General features: G+C 40.7%; 1 protein-coding gene across 1 annotated transcript; it reads left to right on the plus strand.

Annotated features, from left to right (window-relative positions):
• The first annotated feature begins 1032 nt into the window (after positions 1-1032).
• Positions 1033-14634, plus strand: LOC121272026 (ornithine decarboxylase antizyme 2-like). Its single transcript, XM_041178392.1, is given in 6 exon segments — positions 1033-1233; positions 9143-9218; positions 9220-9300; positions 10970-11142; positions 12529-12614; positions 14105-14634. Coding segments are annotated over 6 exon segments (645 nt in total). The 5' UTR covers positions 1033-1135; the 3' UTR covers positions 14236-14634.
• The last annotated feature ends 8313 nt before the right edge of the window (positions 14635-22947 follow it).

The raw sequence follows: 22947 nt of genomic DNA on the forward strand, positions 1-22947 counted from the left end.
GGTCGGGGACAACTCTTTGCGCTGGAAAACCAACAAGTTTCGGGCAGACCAAAGAGCGTCTTTCACCGAGTTGATGATCCTCCAGCTGCAGTTGATGTTTGTCTCGGTGTGTGACCCTGGGAACAGCCCGTAGAGCACAGAGTCCTCTGTCACAGAACTGCTCGGGATGAACCTCGATAGAAACCACTGCATCTCTCTCCAGACCTTCTTCGCAAAGACACAATCTACAAGGAGGTGAACAACGGTCTCTTCCCCACCACAGCCACCTCGAGGGCAACGTACAGAGGGGGTGAGACTCCTGGCATGTAGGAAGGATCTGACAGGGAGGGACTTTCTCACCACCAGCCAAGCTACGTCTTGATGCTTGTTGGAAAGTTCTGGCGATGAGGCATTCTGCCAAATGACTTTGTCAGTCTGCTCAGGGAACCATCACACAGGATCCACCCTCTCCTTTTCCCTCAGGGCCTTTAAGACGTTACGTGCTGACCACTGCCTGATGGACTTGTTAATTAAGGGCAATTAGGGATGGGCAACAAATGCTGACCCATGAAAGAAATACAATTCTGTGGGTGATTTTTTTTTCTCTTCACTTTCTTATACATCTTTACGTTTTTCCTGATCTTGACTGGGAATCATTTTGGGGTGCTCTGAGGAGGTGGCAGGCTGCTGCACAAATGCAAATGCGTTCTTTGCAGGTCTTTTTAAGGCCAGCACTCACTATGCCAAGCCCTGTCATGTAAATTCACAGAGAGAGAGGTGGGAATCAGCACATCTCCAGCCTCCACTCTGCGCAGCACAGCGAGGCCCCGCCCCCGCCTGTCAATCATAGGGGCGCTGACGTCATCCGACAAACAAAAATAAATAAATAAATGGGTGAGAATTAAACCCAAATGACCAGCGGGGGTAAATATCCGATTAATGACAGTAAACGCGGTGCGGCAGCTGAGGGTTAAAATAATTTGCCGGTTGTTTGATTTGTTTGTCGGTGCGGCCCCCATGATGCCCCGCGCGGCTATATAAGCGCGCGGCGGAGGCGCTGCGGCCGCTGAAGGTTCTGGAAGGCGGAGGGTGCTGAGTGGATGGACGGGCAGCCACTGGCAGCATAACCCAGCGAGCGGGCTTCGTCTGCGGCCGGATGGTGAGAAGCTCCGTCGAACGGATACTCAACAGCCACTACTTCGGAAAAGAAAGAGACAAGAGCCCAGCTTCCGCCATGATAAATACCCAGGAGAGGTGAGGGGGGAGGGGTCTTCGGGGGGAGTAGGGAAGGGGGGGGGTCATTGATGGGCGGGGGTGGGGCATTGGGGGGAGGAGGGTCATTGGGGAAAAGGGTGGCGTTGGGGGGAAGGGGGAGTAGGGGAGGGGTGGCGTTGGGGGGAAGGGGGAGTAGGGGAGGGGTGGCGTTGGGGGGAAGGGGGAGTAGGGGAGGGGTGGCGTTGGGGGAAGCGGGGTATTGGGGGGAGATGGGGAGGGGGGCATTGAGAGTAATTTGGGGCAAAGGGGAGTTTTGGGGAGGGGGCATTGGAATAATTTGGGGCATTGGGGGAGTGGGGAGACCGGTGTCATGGGGGGGAGGGGGTGAATAGTCATGGGGAGTGTTATCTTGGGAGATGCTGGGCATTGTAGGGGGTAAAGTCTGAGGTATTGGTGCCTGTGTTCGGAGGCTGATTGAACATTGGAATATTGGGAGACAGTGTCGGGGTGTGACATTGAGCACCTGGACTACAGTATGGCGTGGGAGGCAATGGAGAAGCTTGAGCCATTGCCTGAGCCTCTTGGTGGTTGGAAGAGGAGGCGTTGGCAGCAGGATTCTGGGGAAGGGATTTGCAATGTGTGAGAAAACTGCTTTTTCAGATGAGGGAGCATAAAGGATTTATTATTGTGGGATGGCTCATCATAAGGATATAGTTACATCAGCGGGTGGAGGTACTTCACTCACTGATGGGGATTAGGAAAATGAGTTCTGAGGGCTTGTGCATCCAGAGTTTGTCACTCAAAGCAAAGAGGTTGGAGAAGTGAAAAAAAAAGTTGAGCTTGTTTAGACCTGGACTACCCTATCAGGGACTGTTTTGGAAAAAGTGAATCAATAACTGCTTTTAAACGAGAAATGGAGAAATACTTGAAAAAATGAAGATGGCCTTCCCTTCCAGTGCTTCTCTTTTTGGTACTAGACTGTTAAATGGCTGCTGCTTCTAAAAAAAATTCTATGGTGTGTACGCATTATATATTGTGAAACATTCTGTTGTCGTGCAAGCTTCTCTAATGAAGTCTGTATTGCTAGTATTTCCTGTTTCTCAAAAGCATATTTTAACCAGCGGTGTTCTTTGTAAGCTTCAGCAGTGTCTGCACATATTGTATAATTTCTTTACTACATCAGTAATGAATGATAGAGCTAGAGGCTGTGACTGTGTGTGTGTGTAAATAGGAATGTAGGTAATTGAATTTTTTAAACACTGCTAGCTTTTGTATGTAAATATTTATTTGCCAAATGATTGCTGTTTGCCTGTTTTGTGCACCCAAAATGTGATGGGTGATTGTTTCAGATGCATCTCTTTCAGTGAAATGTAAAGATGAATGAATTTCTTGCTTGTATTGTGTTTTTGGGTTGATAAAGTAGGGTAGAGAATGATAAAGTAGAAATGTTGAGTTAGTGAACTGATGGGTTTTCTGAAGCCTCTCATGGACCATGGTGCCTTACGGGAATAATTGATAGTGTGTGATGGTGCAGTCAGCTGGGTGTTTTACAAAAAAAAACATTAATTATTACTGTTAATTTGTCAGAGACTTTGACAGTTACTTGTTTTGCTCAGTCCTCGATTTAATATTCAAAAAACTAGCAATTGAAGTAGTTCTCCATGTAATTCCCCTTTGTTTTGGTTTTGCAAGACAGGAGTCGTTTGAAAACCTAAAAGGAAAATGTTTGTGGTACACATCTCTTTTGTCTTGAGAGAAATGGTAGCTTGATATTTTGGGTGTAACGCTTAACGATAATGTTATCTCTTACAGAAGTTTGGTCAGGTTAATATTGACTCCTGTCAGACTGTCAATTCACCTGTCAAAAGGTTTTCAAAAGCTGGAAGAACAAACATGTAGGGATCATAGTGAGTGAATACAACTAAGCAAGAGAGCGATACTGTAAGGGAGTTGCATTGTGAGTCACAGGGATGTCATGATCCAGTAAAATGCAAGGAAAAAATTCAGTTACTGTCTTGAAAGACTAGTGTCCGTGCCCTCATTGTCAGTCTTAACCATTATGAATGCCTATGTCTGTCATGCTGTAATTGCACCTTTCTGCCAGAGGAAATATAGAAAATTTGCTTTTTGCAAATGTTTGGAAAGTCACCTCCTGTTGGACCGCTGCTTTTGTGTTTAATTAGAGTTGAAGTACTTGCAATTTTTGGGATGCTTTTTTTGACTGATTTTTCAATTGGCACATTCTGGTCTAAATAACCATCCCACTTAACCCCACTTACCTGCTGGTAGTTTTCAAAGCAGTGCTATTTGTACATTCTTAGTAAATAGATACTGTGGAATAAATTTCCAGAGGAGTTCACGCAGTGATAAGTGAATGAAGTTTGATATTGGAGCACTTGAGCCCTGGAAATGCAGCTGGATTGCTTTAATAAGTTTTGCAAATAATCAGATGTTTGACCTTGAAATATTTCTGATTTGATGAACTTGGAATTGTATGCCTTTGAAAGTATTGACTAAAGTATTGTATCATATAGCTCTGAACTGTGCAGTGTCTCAGGTTATATTGATCTTTGCTTCTTATTAAGATACATTGTAGACATTTAGTTTTGTGGAAACTGTGGGCTCTCATGTAAGAAATTGAGATAGCTCCTCCTGGTGAAGGAAAACTGCTGTAGTTCTATAGTGTTAAAGAAATCGCTGCATATTACAACTGAGAATAAATGTGACTTTTGAGGTGCTGAAATGGTGAAAAGCTGCTGATGGATATTTGATGCATTCCTGTTGTGATCATGCTGTATTCTTCAGACTGGTTCATATTGTTCAACCTTTGAAGCCGCTGTAATGCGGGCACTTAAATTTGCCTGAAGAAACTGACCATTGGTGTAGTGTAGTGGTTAACCATTTGGAATGGCAGCTGAGTAGTAGTGTGGCAGGATTATACCTGAAGCATGTTTAACAGGTGTGCAGTATATGACCTAGGCATATGTAAAGTGTAAATCTTGGGTTGCAGTCAGTTTCTCGATGGTGCAATCCAAGAATGTAGTGAACACATTCCTCACCCACAATCCGGATTGTTTTCATTCAAAATGCTTTGAAATTTTAAATTACATTTGCAGACAAGCAGAGTGTCAGTGTCATTTGTGGCATGACAGTTCATCAGCGAACTGGCACCTCTCTAATCTTACTTCAAACATTTGTGTCTGTACATGTAGAGTTATTTAGTTGTTTCAAGGCATTTGTTCCACATTTGAATTCAGAGGAAGGGATATAACTTGATCAAATGCAAGCATGTAAATTTGTGTAAAATGGTAGTAATGTTACAATCCCGGCTGATACTATTGGGCAAGTCAGATCTGAGTGAACCTTTGTGTCTTACTTGGGATTGTCTTCAGGGACCTGGTTTCTGCCCCATTCCCTGGTTCCTGGTTTGGGGTGATCTTTGTTTCCTTCCTTTCCCCCCGCGCCCCCCCACCCCCCCAAATGTCCTGTTCCCTGGTGTACCATCTCTCAAATGACACTTCTCTTCAGGTCACCTGACCTCCAGTTTCACACCATTTCTCTTGTCTTCTGTTTCTTCTGCACATGAACTGCGTATGTGCGGCCCTTTCCTGGCCTGCGCATGTGCTGAAGTCCCGAGGCCTGACAGCAACTGTAGTCCCTGAACCACAATTTAAACTTGGGTATGTTTTTTTTTTATTTCATCACAAATGGAATAACCTCTCTTCCTAGCGTGTACAATTACTTGCAATGTAATTTATTTCTTTGCGTACAAGTTAGAAGCTGAGATCTGATTTACAACTCAATATATTGACAAAGTAACTAGAGTGGTTGGGGGAGGGGCTGGTGGGTAGAAAGTGTTTTTTAGTCAATTATGTAATGTCAAAAGGGGAAACTAATGACAAATTTTTATCCTTGTAAACAGTTCAAAAACTGAGAAGGTGTATTTGCAATAAGCTTGTAGCATTGTTGACTTCATGTTTTTCAAATCTTGACCTCCTTACTGGGAAAGAATCTGTGATTATGCAAATGTCAGATTGCTGAGAACTGACAATTTTGCCTTAAAATCATAACATTGAATCAGATTGCTGCTTTAGGTTTAGTCATTTAAACATTACTAATTCTAACGTTGTAGCCCTCCTGATATAAGAGAAGTGTTTCTGCACTGCTTATTACTTTAGTCACAAATTTGTTTATGCAAAATGTTCGTGCCATACATTCAAAAAATAGTTACTGAGAATTTTAATTATTAAAATAAGCAAGGTATTTCTTGCTGTTGGTTTTCCATGCAGTTTTTTTTAAAAAGGGCCATTGCTATCATTTTTATATAGTAAATGCTCTTGGGTGACTGTATTTTTAAAGGCCTCCAGAGATAAATCAGACTATGATTTTGTTCGAGAGTGATGGTTTAGTATATTCACTTGTAACTTTCTCAAACTTAATAGTTTTATTATTTTTGCAAAATTACGCAACTGACCAACTGCACTGCACCTCCATTGCTGCATTGCAAGAAGAGAGTCTGCAGACTGTAACACTGTCTTGCCTCCTGATAGCCATCTTCATTGTTCTCTAACAGCATCCACTGATTTGGGTTGTGAACTTTGCGCCTCATAGCTAATTGGGGGATCTTTAGAAGTCTGAATAAGTTCATGAGACAACTTTCTAAAGCATTGAGGTGTTTAGGTTCAGAAATGTAAACAGCTAGTTCCTGTAACTCTGCAAATCGTTGTTTCTGGGAATGACTGTGGCATTGATCTGCTGAATGACCATGGACCTCAATTTTGAAGACTAATTCTAATTCGGGCATTGTGAGCTACCAGATTGCATTTGAGATGTCCTAAATTTTTGGATTGCAAGATTCAGTTTGAGGTAGTGTTGGGTGAATAATTAAAAAGAGACGGCAAGCTGGATGTGTCTTGGGCAGGCAGCACGGTTATCAATAGATCAACATCTTGCCTTTATTTATTTATACAGCCTTGGCTTAGTTGGTAGTGCACTCACCTGAGCATCAAGGTTCTGGGTTCAAGTTCCACTTGGTGGCTTGAGCACAAAAATCAAAGTTGACATTCAGCATGGCACTGAGAGTATCGGAGGTGCTGTCTTTCAATGGTATCTTAAACCGAGGCCCTGTCTGCCTGATCAGAGGGATTTAAAAAATCCTCTGGCATTATTTTGAAGGAGAGCAGGAGAATTATCCCTGAAGGCCTGGTCATTATTCATCCCTCAATCGACATCACAAAGAACAGATTATCTGGTCACTATTGCACTGCTGTTTCTGGGAGCTTGTTGTATGCAAATTGGCTGCTGCATTTCCTACATCACAACTGTAACTACACTTCAAAAAAAATCTTTTGGTTGTAAAGTGCTTTGAGACATCTGATCACAAAAATCATGGGTGGTGGATATTTCTCCCTCAGGTAGAACAATCATTGCCACCTCACTTTTTGCTAGGTATGAGTTCAATCAATGCAAAGTTTACTCATGCATTTTATCTTCATTCTTCACCCAGTGTTCTGACTCCTGAGGTTATTGTTGCTGCTTTCTCATCATAGCACATGGAACCCTGTGACAAAAAACTAAAACATTGTGGCTTTTTAATTTCCGCACAAAATATGCTCTTGTTGTGGATGTCCATGTTTGTGACAATAACACTTGCACTCTGTGCACTATACAGTAGACTTGTTAACTGTTTTGTGAGAAATGTAAATGAAATGTTTCGTCAAATTAAAGGACTCTAGAGTTGCATTTTTGTGGCGCTGTCTTCCAGCAGCTGTTTGCAATACTTGAGTCTGCCATCTGCCTTTCTGCAGATGTTGCCTTTGATGTTTTTTTGTGGGTTGTTAATTAGATCCCCTGTGTTCCTATCCTCCTCAGAACCTTCTCTACTGAAAGTTCGATTCCAGCTTTCCCATCGCCTGGGTAACTTTCCCCTGCCTGCCACTGGAAACTTTAATTCTCGAGTGAAATTGTAGTTTAAAAACATTATAATGATTAAAGTGTGGAATTGTTTCCAGACTCTATAGTGTGACTGGAAAGGCCCTACAATACTAGTTTGCTTTGGTTAAACATGGAGAGTTCCTGACTTGATCCCAGTGCAACAGTATATATATATCTCGCAAAATGGGTAGTGAGAAAGTAAGTCTGAAATGGCAAAACGATCACAGAAAAAGTGTTGTATTCATACCAGTTATGGAGTGTAATTGCAGGTGGATATAAAAGATTCTATGGTACTTATCCTGCAGGGAAGCAGTGAGTTCCTGTGTTCTTTGTGAAAAAATTGAACTGGTCATTAACCTTATTAGTGTTTGTGGGAATTGACTGCTGTGCTTGCTCACAAAGCAATAGTCTTATACTTCAAAAGTGCTTCATTTCTGAGAAGTGCTGTGGCATATCTTGCAGACATAAAAGATGCTCTACAAATATAAATTCCCTCTTTTTGCCCTAACCAGTATTTAGTTACCTTGTCAGTTTTGGGGTATGTTTTTACCTGAACCAATCTAGCAGGAGCTATTTGGTAGCAATCAGCCGCGACACCTACTGCCTGTGCTACCTTTTACTCCCTAGTCCGGGGTGCTATAAGAAAATGTTTTCAGTCATTACTTTAAATTGAAAAATGTTTATGTTTAACTTGCAAGTTGAGTCACGAGTTATTTATAGCTTATGCATGAATGTAGTTTGGTTTGTGGGTGAACTTGGTGTTTCAGTAATCACATGACCATTTATCTGTGCAATCTAGCGCTGATGAGATCAGGTGAATTTTTGCATGGTAACACAACTATTTTTAAATACAGTAACTGTTGGGAATAATGTCATAGAATCAGCGGAGTCTGTTAAAAGCCTTGGCCAGTAAACTGGTTTTGTACACTAGTGGGCTCTGTTTTACTATATTACTATATTCGAGGCGCTGGAGATTGATGATCCCTAATAGTTGGATGAGGTCAACTTGCTTTGCATTTCTATTGATAAGTCTGACTACAGGGTATTTACTTTAATCTTGAATTCTGTGTGGTGTATTGTAGATGCTGCAAAGAAAATAATTTGGACGTTTTCAGCTAGGTATGGGGAAATAGACTAATCTGATTCCCTTAAGTAACTTGGTGCATGCAAAGGAATGCTGGTTTATACCTCTAAATTCATTTAGTCAGTGTCGAATAGAATGGTGGACACTTGTCATGATGGAAATCTGCACTTAATAGCAGGGATCACTGGATAGTCATCAGGAATGTCTGAATTGTTTCTTGTCTACAGCCAAGGGGCAATAATTCCATTCATAATGTCCTTTACTGGTATTGTAACTTCAAACTGCAGTTGTAAGAGACCCTGAATTGCGATAATAAGAGATTTTTAAATACTGTATGTGGCTAATGTTGTTTACAAAACAAGTATTTACGTTCCACAAACATTCCCAAACTCAAAATTCAGTCAGTTATGTAGGCAACAGCCATTTTGTATTCGGTATTATCCTAGCAATGAGATGGTTGTGGTACCTAATTTGTTTTTGCTGAGAGTGCAAATCTACATTTTTTTTGCTATGAGTTCGTGACCCTCAATTTTAATTGTTAATTGCTCAGTGAAACTGACACTATCGTCAATACCTGACATTTAAAATGAGGTTTGACTGTGTTCTGTTTGCCAGATATTTGCTCATTTTTTTCTGACTTGCTTAGTCATCCAGGAGCTGGAGTTTAAAAGTTAAGGATGTAGGAAGGAAGGAAATTTGGGCATATTTTGTTTAATAACAATAATAAACGTATGGCAGATACTCATTGGGAATGCCCACAGCAGCTTTAATGTTAAAAGAAAGTAGGATTTCAAGTCACAATAAAAAAAGTGGTGGTAAGTTGGAGGGCGAGTCCTGCGCCAAATATTACTGTTGTTGCTATCTATTTGATTTATTTTGAACAATCACTTTCTCCCAAGTCCTAACATTACTGTTTTGTTTTGTTTACAGTAGTATTCCTTCCTTGAGTGGTACATCTCAGCAACAGTACTGCAGGCACCTCAGTCCAGGGCCTCTGTGGTGCTCCTGATGCCCCTCACCCATCAGTGAAGATCCCGGGTGGGCGAGGGAATGGAAGGGATCACACTCTTACAGCTGTCTTACACACAGTGAGCATGTTTATTTTCTTATTTTGTGCAAAGGCAGTATCCTGAACAGTGCTGATTATGGGCACAGAGGAGTGGTCAGTGACCTAGGAACGCTGAACAGATCTTTCTGGCCTCTCCTCTGTAGTTGAAACAAGTTGTAATGCACAACATAAGCAGGGTGAATGCCAAAAGTGGTGGTGATGATGCTGCATGCAAAAAAATACGCTTCAGATGTGTTTAAATGTAGTAAAGAGAGTTAAAAGTTTCAGGTTACACTTTTTTCTAAAGTTGAGCATCCTTAACATACAACACAAGCAAAATGCTGAAAAACTCAGTTAAAAACAGAAAAGGCTGAAAACATAGCATCTATGGAAAGAGGAACATAGTTAATGTTTCAGGTCAATCAGAACCTTCATCGGGACTGGAAGATCCAGGTACAGAGCCAGAGAAAAGAGGGCAGAGAAAGAACAAAAGGGAAAGATCTGATGGCAGGGCAGTGATTAAATGACAAAAGCAATGGTGAAAAGAGGTGAGACAAATACTGAAGCAAAAGATGGGAAGATAAAAGGTGTGAATGGCTATTGCAGAATAGCAGCAGAAAGCCTGGGAAACCTGGCAAATATAGCTGCCTATGGCCCAAGAATATGGTACAGAAAAGGTGGTTAGAGCTCAGTCAGGGGAACCCACTTCACCATTCCCAGTGGCTTTAGTGGGACCATCCTTCATTACCGGCATCTGTTATCCAAGAGAAAATCAGAATGGAGGTTAAGATCTGAAATTGAAGTACTTCATAAAAATGTTAAGTGTTGCCAGCCTGTGGTAAGAGCCTTTTAAAACAGGAGCAGAAATAGTGAAGTTTGAAACTGCCATTTAGCTTCCCAGTTTTTCCCTTCACACAGTCAGTCACTGAGTTACACTTGCCAGCCTCTGCTGCACCAACTTCCTGGGCTCACTTGGCACTAGCCAGTGAGTGTTTTGTAACATTAGAGTGCTTTGGGCTCACTGTCCACTCTTAGCTATTTGGTGGCAAGCAGCCAAATGAATCCAGGGCTATCCCATCAGAGTCTCCTCTTCATAGTTGTCAGAGGAGGCGCTATGGGATGAGTTATTGGAGGAGCTGTCTATCCACAATCCCAGAGAAGTGATCCTCTGCTCTGACTTGTCCCTTATGGTTGAGCCTGAAATATAACTGGTCTTGTCATACACTGAGCAGGAGTTCCAGATTGAGATAGTTTTGTGAATTCAGGGATTTGAACCAGTGTGTGCAACAGAGTTAGATCTCTGGAGCAGCATTATCACATGGAAACAGAGAGGAAGATTGCTCTTCTGTATAGAGGAGGAAGCATAGAGAGCTGTGAACTGGGGAGAGTGGGCTGGAAGAGTAGTGGTGTATATTGGACAGGAAGGAAAAAGTATCTTTAAGCTGAGAAAGGAGGGCTATTAATGAATCAGGTTCGCTAGTAGCGCACCATTAAACATCTGCTATCGCCTACAATTCTTGGTGAGAAATGTATTAGAACTGTGAAAGGCTGAGGGATTTCTCTGCCCATATAGTCTGTGATCATTGTATGGTTAAGCAGATGTTCTGTTTGGGCCCTGTATGTTTCTCATCGTGGGTTGGAGAAATTGCTAGCTGAGCTATGGCAATTTTCAGAGCACTTTTTCCAATTGGCACCTTTCTCCTTTGCAGGATGAGAAGCTAACTGTAACGCAAGAGCTACCGGCAAATGGAAAGCAGCATATTGTCCATTTTCAGTACAAGTTAACGGACTCAAAGGTCTCCAAATGGGATGCAGTTTTCTCCAATAAGAATCTCTTTGTGGAAATTCCTAATGGCATTTTGGCAGAAGGAAGCAAAGAAGGGTGAGTTATTTGAAACCTGTTGGCACATTAGTCCAAGATTTCTTTGCCTTAGTCCATGCTTTCTTTGCCTTCATATCGAGCTATGTTAAAGTTTTTTTTCTTTTCCAATTTAATTTTCAACACCATCAAATCTTTCCATCCCATTCATAGAAGTGTCGACTGGGGAGAGGAGGGTCACAAGCTCAATCAATTATTTTTGTGTTTAGATGCAAACGAGCAAGATGCACGTGTTGGTCGCAGTATATAAATTGATTAGCATGGTGGAGTGAGCTGTTGATTCTAAATAGTCTTTCGTACAGTGCAGCAGCTTTGGAAAGCGTTTATGTAGTGTGCCTCAGGCTGCTCAGCGATAAGTATTTCAAGAGCCATTGAAATGCAATTGTAGGCATTTATTTTAATAGCCAGATGAGCAACATAATTTTTTGCATGAACATTTGGAAGTTTGAGGTGCTGCATGATCCTGATGGCACCCAAAGTGCTTAAACTTTTGAGCGTCTTGATTTTGTCGACTGTAGTTAAAATGTGCTGTTCACTTTAGTAGTCGGGTGGTTCTGATTATTCTTCACACACGATAGTTACACAGACTGCAATTAAATGTTGGTGTATGTTCTTAACATTGTGCTATCCATTGTTAGTGAATGCTATAATGTGGAATGTCCTTTCTGTCTTGTATTGGTCCTCTTATTGCTACAACACCTTATTTGGTATTTCTCCTTTAGCGATTTTCCTTCATGCCCAAACTCGCCTGCACTTGCTAGCCTATAACTTCACTTATCTGGTTCCACTATGCACAAAGCTATTCTCAGTACCAAAATTAATCTTGTTGCATCTTTCTCACTCTCACCAACCCTCCCCACTTTTACTGTACTCCCTATACCAACTTTAACAAAAAAGTGAATTAACTGGTAGATTCATTTACATTGAGGGGGGGGTGGGGGGGAGAGTTACTGATCATCTAGCTGAAATGAAACCGAACTAGGTGTGGTCCTCTTGAAGCAGTGTACAATTCAAGCAGTACTTTGACTACTACCTGAGTTAAATAATTTGGGTCTCCTCACTTTCAAGGTGGCACTGATTTCATCAGTGTAAAAGCACTCATCTTGAGCCTTCAATAGTTTGACATAACCTGAGGGTTGATTATATTGAGCTGTTGCATCACATTCACTAAAGTTACATGAGGGTTAGCATGGTTCCAACAATAATCCTTTAGTATGCCACTGCACCATGTCCAGTTGGCTTCCTTCTGTGCTATAAACTTGTGTGATTGTATGGTTTGCTTCTTTATGTTGATCCTTTGATCTCTGTGACTTGCAACGAGGGTAGAAATTGTCGAGGCCAAGCCAAATTATTTCCTGTTACTTTGAGCTGACTGATTTAATTTTGCAGGCTAACAGCGCTATTAGAATTTGCTGAGGAGAAAATGAAGGTGGAATATGTATTTGTCTGCTTCTACAAAAAGAGAGAGGATAGAGGTAAGAGCTTTCTGTACTGTTGTGTAATCATACACACTGAAATGTGACTGTTGTGAGTTGCAATCACATGCTGGTCACATAGTGAAATCCCGAGCCTTTTAGTTCTGACAACTGGGAAAGCAGGCGCATGTTCAACTTCTTGTGCCTGACTGCAGTATATGTTTCATGGATCCAGCTGCAGTCAAGCCTGGATATAAGTCTCTCTTTACTCACAGTAAAGTCTTCCTCCCAAAAGTTGGGCTGACTATTGAAATAGGGCCTTAGGTTGCTGAAATCTTAGAATAATAATTCAGTTCCAAGCGCAACCTTCAGTTGAAAAGAGAAAAATCTAGGAAAAGTACTCTCGCTTGCCCTCTTTTCTAAACTGAAACATTATATTTCAGGAAACCTCTCTTTAAAAACTTTGAATTCAATTACATGGAGCCCCTCAAATCTGGCTCCCTCTCTGGTAAGCTACTGCAGTGCCCAACAGAAAATATTGTGGTGAAAGGAAAATACTGTAGTGCTGGAAATCTGAAATAAAAACAAAATGCGGGGAAAAACTCAGGGCTGGCAGCATCTGTGGAGAGTTAACCTTTTGAGTCTGTACGACTCTTCAGAAAATATTGTGGTGCAGCTTCTGAGTGCTGCAGAGCTGCATGGCATCAGAAACTACACTAATGGAATTGACAGTTCACCCTATGTTATTTCCCAGGTCCTGGCAGTCTTTGGGACGGTTTGAAGTCACACTTGCTGCTGTTTATGACACTACCAAGACATTCGTGTCACTACAGCAGCCAAGTGGAAAAAAAAACTAAACTGCAAAATCTGCTACTGACTGTTCTTATCGTCCTAAACAAGGAAAGTGACATTGATACACGCAACAGGCAATAATCTTCACTGCCCACTATAAATTTTAAACAGTTGATGGGTAGATGGAGAACAAATTAATTTTCTCAGTCACAGAAAAGTGACTTACTGGAAGAACTTCAGTTTTAATTTTATTTACATGTTAGAGTATTAATGTAATCCCCATATAAGGAAATGTAAAGGCTCATAGGATAGACAGTGCAGTTAGTGGTGAAACCAGGTATGGATTGACACTGAAAACATGGTGTATATTCTGAGGAAATGACATTTGCCATTGGAAAACCACTAGACAGAAAAGTGCGTGCAGATCTCGGGAATGCAATTGTGTGTAGAATCAGACATTCCAAATATTATGCATTTTCATATAATATGAACAAGTGCATATCAGTCCAATTGACAAATTCACTTTATGCTAAACTTGCAAATTGCACCAAGGAGAATGATCTGAACCAAGGAAGAACGGAGGTAGTAGTGAAGTGGTGGGGATTGCATAGTTCATACTCGAGCAACAAAGCGGGTGCATGTTTTGAATTTTGTAAAGTACCTTAATCTATAAACCTCTGGTTAACTGATGCAAATTGATAGCTGCTGCATGTATTCTTTTTGTTCACTATAATGTTGGATTCTTTTTCCCTTAACAGCCTTGCTTCTGAGGACATTCAGCTTCATGGGCTTTGAGATTGTGAGACCAGGCCATCCCTCGGTTCCAGCTCGGCCTGATGTCCTGTTCTTGGCGTACTCCATTGATCAGTCATTGTCTGAGGAGGAGTAGCTGCATCAAGGAACACTTTACTGTTTCCCACTTTTTATTGTAGCTCTATTGGGAGAGGGTAGTCCTTAGTATAAATGCTGTGTAATACCTATAGCTATGGCCTGTAAAAGGTGCAGATTTTCGTTGTCTTTTGCGTAAGCAAAATTTGATCATCTTGCCTAGATGTTCTTTAGGCAGTCTGGGCTGAATTCAGCTTCTTGGGTTGATACTGAGCAGGAATAGTTTGTCTCGAATTACAAATTTGTCAAGTTTTTTTTTTGTCATTTGTTTCTTGAACTGTGTGACTATTTGTCACTGCTGTTTACAGAACATGTTGAGAGCCTGTGAATTCCTTTCACATACTGTTTTTATGTACCTTCTAGAAAGCTGTTTAAAGAAAATAAAATTATTTCAAATTTACCTTTACACCTTGAATTGTTTTTTGTGAGGATAAAAATGCCTTTTTCTCCCAGTCTGACTGCTCAGTGCACCACCCAGAGTCTCTGAGCAGTTCTGCCCTCAAATTCCTGTCCAGGAATATATTGAAACCTACCATTTAGAGGTGACTGGTCCTCTGGATGATCAAAATGTATGTCATGGAATTTTACAACACAGGAGATGGCCATTTGGTCCATTAGGCTTGTGCTGTTTCTCAGACAATGCTATCCACTCGGTCACTTACCCCTTTAAAGTTTTACTTTTTCAACTAACTATCAGGCTATCATTTAAGTGAGTCTGGATTCCACAGCCACTTTCTGGCTGGGTATTTCAGGTCCTAGCTGCCTACTGCATTTGGGGGGATAAATCCAACCTTTGCATCTTAAATGGTGATCTTAAAAATTGTTCTTTGCAACTGTTGAAACCAGCGGATTACAGCATTGGAATGATTTACAGCATGTTACATGCATGATAAATGCACTTTGAAATCTGACATTTGCAATCTTTATTTTACAATTTTTAAATGGTTATAGCATCGATTTCTCAACCTCAACTCAGAACAGTAAGCAGAAGAAATAAGGAGATGAATCCATTGTGTACGTTTAGAGAGGTTCTGAATAAAAGGCCTGAATTTAAATGTTTGTTGAGCAGAATCTTTTAGCAACACCACTGTTGCAGACATATTTGACAAAGAAGAAAAGTTTTATGTTTTTAAACACCAGGTGTTTTGCTTGGCTCATTGTTCTTTGAAGAATTAGACAATAGGCTGATATTTTTAAGCATTTTCTCCTGGTGGAGTCTCACTTGAGGCAAGAAGACCATAAGACTTAGGAGCAGAAGTAGGCCATTTGGCCCATTGAGTCTGCTCTGCCATTCAATGAGATCATGGCTGATCTGATAATCCTCAACTCCATTTTCCTGCCTTTTTCCCCATAACCCTTGATTCCCTTACTGATTAAAAATCTGTCTATCTCCGCCTTGAATACACTTAACAAGCCAGCTTCTACAGCCTTCTGCGGTAAAGAATTCCACAGATTCACTACCCTCAGAGGAAATTCCTTGAAGCACAGGAAATTGGACCATTGGGCTGAGAGTTCAAGGTACAGGCTGCTGCATTTAACATCAATGTCCTTTTGTTGAACAAGACTGCACTAACCTCAAGCTTGAACTTTTTTTTAAAAGCTCAAATGATGCTAATATATCACTCTCTGGATTTCATGGCACCTGCCTGTCTGAAATGAATGCATGTTTAATTCTGCTCTGCTGAGTGGTATTGTGAAGGACCATTCATGGATTTCTTTCCCCTTTCTCCTCCTTTGTTTCCTGTGCTATTTTTTTTTTTGTTGCTCTTGTAACTTAAGTTTGTGCCAAACGGTGGCAAGGGTGGCAGTTTCTGAGGGCTCCTGGGCATGTCAGGTTGACTCCTTCACAATATTAAACCTGTGCCATCTCTCAGGAAGTCAGCTTATCCACAAATTATACCAAGGGGTCAGTATTCTGACGGACATACAAGGATGAAATTTAAAATGGGAAAATGATTTAAATATATCTCCTGGAATAAACGATATGAGAAAAACAGCTCATTTCTCCAATATTTAAACTCTCCCATCTCAGCATCTTGCTTAATATTTTTTGCCTCGCATGCTCTTACCTGATGGATCATTCCAAATGTTTGTCACCCTTTAAGTTTTTAATTAGTTCTTATTCTGGAAAGAACACTGGAAAACTGAAAAGGTAACACCTCTTTAGGAAAGGAGGGAAACAAAACAGGAAACTGTAGGCCAGCTAGTCTAACAGTTGTCACTGGAAAAATTGTAGAATCCATTGTGAAGGGCACAATAGCAGGATAAATACAAAGAGTCAACATGGTTTTGTGAAAGATAAATCGCATTTGACAAATTTATTAAAGCTCTTTGAGAATGTAACAAGCAGAGTGGATAAAGGGGAACCAGTAGATGTATTTGGATTTCCAAAAGCCACTCAAGGTGCCATGCGAAAGAATATTGCACAGGAGTTCATGGTGTTGGGTGTAATATTTCAGCATTGGTAGAGGATTGACTAACAAACAGGATAAATATATCATTTTTAAGTTAGAAAACTTTAATGAGCGGACTGTCACAGGATTAGTGCTGAGGCCTCAACTATTCACAATCTATAATGACTTTGGATAAAGGGACTGACTATTGGAGCCAAACTTGCTGATGATCCAAAGATGTATAGGAAATCAAGGTGTGAGGAGGATACAAAAAGTTAGGTTGAGTGGGGATAAAACTGCAGAATGTTGCAGCATGGAGAGATCCCTAGGTGTCCCAGTACATGAATCACAAAGTTTGCATTCAGCTACAGCAAGTAATCAGACAATTTATTGCAAGGGAGATGGAGTAGGGAATTCTTGTTTCAACTGTACAGGGCATTGATGAAACTAGACAGAGTTCTGCATATAGTCTTGGTCACTTAAGGGGCATACTTGCATTGGAAGCAATTGAGAGAAAGTTCACTAGGCTGATTCCTGGGATGAAAGGGTTGTCTTATGGGCAAAAGTTGGGCCTATGTTCATTGGAGTTTAAAAGAATTAGAAGTGACCATGAAACATACACGCTTGAAGGGGATTGATAGGGTGGATTCAGACTTTATTCTTGGGATGTGGGCAAAATGGGTGAGGGTACCTTTATTCCCCATTGAGAGAAAGTGGTATGTTGTCTTAAACTGGTGGCTTGTGGAGCTCCTGCCAAATTGGCGTTAGGAAGGGAATCCCAGGATTCAGACGGTGACAATGAAGGACTCTCATGTCCAAATCGGGCTTGTATGACTTCAGGGTGATGGTGTACCCGAGTGTAGTTACTCCTGTTGTTTGTGGCAAAGGTCACAAGGGAGGGAGTTCACACAGTGTATCCTGCAATGGTACATAACTGCAACTATATTAAGCCAGTAGTCAAATGGATGAATATTGAGTCAAATGGCAAGGGGGCAGTTCAAAAGAGCTACTGTGAGCTGGATAATATTGTGGCTGCACATACCCAGAGGAATGGTGAGTATTCAATCGCACTCTAGAATTGAGTCTTCTAGATGGTGGCAATGGCTTTGATAGGTCAGGATTTGAGTTGGACTCTTGTGGCCAGTGAATTGGTGTGGAGCTGGGCCAAGTCGGCTTTTGTTCAGTGGTGACACTCAAGGTGTTGATGGTAAGTGACTTGGTGTCTGGTGTCACTGATATTTAAGAGCATATGACTGGGATTTCTGCTCTTCCAAGATGGTCATTATCTGCATCATCATGATATGAAGTTAGCTCCCGCCTGTCAGCCTAAGTCTGAATTGTTAGAGATTTATTGCAGTCTGGCACAGGTTGCTTCATTACCAAGAGAATTATGAATGGTTCTGATCATTGGAATTGTCTCATGACATTGGGGACCCCAAAATTGTGCCATTGGATACAATTGTACAAACACTTAATGTGCTTTTTTAATGGAGATAGCAGCCTATTTTAAATGGATGGTGGAAGGAGGAATATTGAATTAATTAAGCATTAAGATTTTATACTGAATTTCGGGGGCTGTTTTAGGTTGAGAAACTCAGATATAAAGCTTGTAATTTTTAAATTCCTTGAACGAATGTTGAAGTGATCATAGGACATAGTACGATTCTTGGCCCTGCCATTATCAGAATTGACCTTCCCTTCTGACTGGGCCAGAGACTGCCAGCCTCCATTGTGACTCAACCATCTCTATTGACTAAACTTGTCATGTAAGAAAACTGGGACTGGTCAATGCCTGGAAATGATGCCACATTATACCCAATGTAACAGGGAGGATGAAAATCTAGGCAAGTGTTTTGATGTCAGACAACATAATTGTGAAAATAATAAAGTGAATAAACGCTTCAATATTCAGAAGCTGCAACTATGCAAGCACAATGGTGATTAGCATTCAGCTGCTTATGTCTATTAATCACCTACTTGGGGTTCATTATGACCCTCAGAGTTGTGGCATTTGTGCTACCAGACTATGTCGCTAATATGCTTGCTCCCTTTGAGATTTGCTCTACAGTTTGTGTTTTGCTTCAAGCTGCACCCTGCAACCAAACCCAATATAGACCCTGGATTAAGTAAGAATAATGGATAGCCTGTTTGTAACTTTGCTACAGGCATCTGAAGTAGAGGCCAGTGTCTCATTACAAGTATCGGATGGTGTGAAACAGATTATACAATATAATGGCATTGCATTTGACCTTTCACTGCAATCAGCTCCAAATAAATCTTGCAAGATAAAGCTGTATTTGATTTGCAATGTACTCCAGGGTGATGCCAAAGAAAATCAACTGTACAGAACTTAAGGTAAATATTTGTTCCTTTCTCATAGCGCACTCATTTTCTGAAGCTTTTGTAAGTATACATGCAAAAATTATTAAGTAAAATTATCTAAATTAAAAGTGGTTTTATTTCAGTCAAGTGCTAGAGCAAAGTGTAATGAAGCCTTTAGAAATGAAGATGGCTACAGACTTATCTGTACCTACCTTATTAAAATTCTAGATCTACATAGGCTGCTTCCATGACCTGTAGCCCTCTTCCAACTGAAAAACTCAATAATATACTGCCTTTCACAACCTCAGGATGTCCCAAGTACTCTACAGTTTAATAAAGTACTTTTTGAAATGTCACTGTTGCTGGAAATGCAGCAACCAATTTGCACACAGCAAGCTCCCACAAATGGCAATAAAGTAATGACCAATATGCTTTAGTGGAGGGTTAAATATTGACTAGGACACCATGGCAAACTACCCTGCCACAGAGTCTTTACATCCACCTCAGAAGGCAGGTCTCTGAAAAAGAGAATTTCTTCAATTCCAGTCCAATAGTGTGCAAATAGTTGTGTGTGCAACGGATTAGCCATGATCCCTTTGGATAATATCCATGATTTAAAAGAGTACCTCCCAATGTTAACTTTTCTCTAACATTATCCCCTTCGGAATGAGCGACATTGGTTACCACTGCTTCTTATGATGCTGCAAGGTTAGCTCTAAATTCAAAGGTTTAATCACTTCCCTATCCATGAAATTGTTAATGTCCAGACCTGGTACTGAGAGAATCAATATAATGGTGCAACAAGAGCAAGGTAGGATTTGAAGATCCTTTTCCTTTGCAATGCCCAGGCATTTTGGAAAAAGTAACACCATCTTTAATGTTTCATCCCGAACCTTTAACTTCAGCCTTCTGGGCATTTCTTTGATTCTGTCACTGCAGGAAAGCCTTCAGCTGCTTAAACCATTCCACATTCAAAGCACATGTCTTTGATCAACTTTTCAGTGATCCTGTTTTAGTGTCCATTTCCTTGTGCCTGTTTGTGAAATGCCTTGGGATATTTCTTTGTTAAAAACTCCTCTTGTACGCAGGTTGTTGGATGATAGCAGGTACAGCCAGCAGAGTTCTGACAGGAGGGTGGCCATCTCCGTTTCTGTTGTTACCACAGGTTCCAAAAATCATTCTTAACTACTCCATACATCATAACTATTTTGTACATGAGCTCAAATATTATACAGGGCTTAGCAGGGTTTGGTCCCGTTTCGTACAATTTGAGACAAAATAGATGTTACGTAAAGGAGAGATAGTGTCATACGTTTTCCCAAATAGAGTCATCTGGATAGTTAAAATGATGATTCTTATAGACACTGTCACTTAACCAAGCCAAGCACCAAGTCTACCATTATGCTGACCTGTGGAACAGCAGTCACCTTACTGATGAACCAAGCACATGCGGGGCTGTGTGCCAAGTGTCGAGGAACATTTCACTGGAGCAGAGAATTACAGAATATTCAACCATAGGATCATTAGAGACTGCTGCAGTTAAGCTAATGCTTTATATCCCATGTAAAATTATTTAACGTGTCAGCAATTGGCCCAGACGACCTAGGCCATTCTCATTCTAATTTCGTCATCCAAATGCTCTTCTGACTTTTACTTAATAATGCCTCATTGACACCAGCAGATCAAACAGGAAAGAATTAGAGAAAAGATTTGTATTTTTTTAAAGGAATTCTAATGGTGACAATCATGCAGATATTCATGCAAAGAAATACTGTTATTAAAAATAATCACTGGGTTTTAAGTTTGAAAAAAAAAGCACAGCAATCTCAGGAAGCCCAGACTAAGTGTCAGCCACAGCTCTGAGTAATGCCTCATGTCAGAAGGTTGGGGGTTCACAATCCCACTCCAGAGATTTCAGAACAAAATCAGGGCTGACACTGCAGTGCAGAGCTTGGGGGGAGTAACTCGCTGTCAGAAGTGAGATGTCAAGCAGCTAGCTCATTCTCATTCTAATATCATCATCCAAATATTCTTACCCAGAGTTATGCTCCACCAAGTGCGAAACTTACCTCCTAAAAAAGGTCTCAAACTGCTGTGTGCTCGGAGTCCGATTGGAGCCCAACTCATAATGTTACTTTTGCATCGCTGCACACCCAAAATTACTTTACATCAACACAAAAGCACCATAAATACGGTCTATAAAACTAAAACATTTATTAATACAAGAAAAATTGTAAACATACACAAATGTCTACAAAATTACTACTATAATAACTACAAAAATCCCCTAATTAACCTGACTCTCAGTTACACTCCTGTTAAGGCAACAGTAAAACTCATAGATTTAAAGAGACATCTGGCTGAGCACAGCCTGGACAGTCACATTCAAAACGAGTTTCTTTCAGCTCTGGGCCCTTGCAGACAGACTTGGGGCTTAACTTGCTGGAGTCTTGTCCACACTTGATGGATCTTAAAATGCCTCTCCCTTACACACAATCCCCTTTCTCCTTTATACATATCTTTCTCTTTGAATTTAAATTTCCCATCGTATTGCTAGGTTTTTAATTTTACCTCTTCTAACAATAGCATCCTTTGATTCCACCAATTTTATTAGTAAGCTGAAAAAAGTAAACACATTGCTTGGCATCTCCTAGCTAGGTGCAAGATTTCACCCATTTTTTTGAATGCTTTATTTAAAAATGCAAATTGCCCCCTTGACATCTATGTTTCTAAACTTCCCCATTTTTATCTAATGACCATTTCAAACCCACTTCTTTCTATGCATCAAAGCACCTAGACCAGCTTGCTTTAATCCAATTAAGATGTACACACATACACACACATAGACACAGACACCACTAAATTCTATTTCAAAAAATAATTTCCAATAACATTATAGACATTAGTCCCTTCATGACACAATCCTTTCATAAGTGAGAACAAGTTTCTCCCTATTATTAGATTATCAGATTAGCCATTATCTCACCACATGACAGAGCAGACTCGATGGGCCCAATGGCCTACTTCTGCTCCCACGTCTTATGGTCTTATATCTACCCTGTTCAGAACCCTCATGATTTTGAATACCTCTTTCAAATCTCCATGCAGCCTTCCCTTCTCCAAGGAAAACAGTCCCAATTTCTCCAATATTCTACATAATTTACACATTTCTACATAACTGACTCCTCATCTCTGGAATTATTGTCATGATTTTTTTCTGCACCTCTCCAATGCCTTCATATCTTTCCTAAAGTGTGATTTCCAGCTGAGGCTGAACTAGTGTTTTATACAAATTCAACATGACCTTTGGCTACTCAGGCAGTGCATTGAAGTCCATTGTGAAGCCGAAAACTTAGAACTAAGTGAGTTTGTCCATGATGATATTTGATTTCCTTCAGATCTCATGAAATTATTGGAGGGAAATTTCCTACAGAATCAATTGCATGGATGATATTTTATTTACTTCTGAGAAAAAGGCAGAAGATTTTGATGGTTGAAAAATGCCTGAGGATTGAATCAAGGCTTTAAGCATTAAAACAGGCGAGGCTCCTGACACTGGATTGACAAAACCAAACAATTTGGTGTACAGATTCAACATATGTCAAGTACAAAGACCAAAAGAATGAAAATAAAGCAGAAAATAAAGCTCAGGTTCAAATGTAATTATTTGGCTGTGAAGTGTTTGGGTGGTGGGGGGGCAGGGTGGGGAGAGTGCAGTTAGCTCAGTTGGTTAGACAGCTAGAATGTGGTTCAGAATAACCTCCAGCAGAGGAAGACTCGGGGCCCACCTGCATAAAATCACAGTATAAACTGTGGTCTGGCAACCCTCAAATAATCTAGGATGCTACCTGCAGAAGAAAGTATTTGGAGGCAACTTAAGGATACGGTCAGGTGAAACGTGAAAGCATGTTCATCATTTTCTTGGTTACTGAAATACAGATTGCCTTTCAGGGGGACTATTGGTTCCTAATCTCCTAAATAACTTGCATTCGTATTAG

This window comes from Carcharodon carcharias, chromosome 32 (assembly GCF_017639515.1).
Source record: "Carcharodon carcharias isolate sCarCar2 chromosome 32, sCarCar2.pri, whole genome shotgun sequence".
Taxonomy (NCBI): Eukaryota; Metazoa; Chordata; class Chondrichthyes; order Lamniformes; family Lamnidae; genus Carcharodon; species Carcharodon carcharias.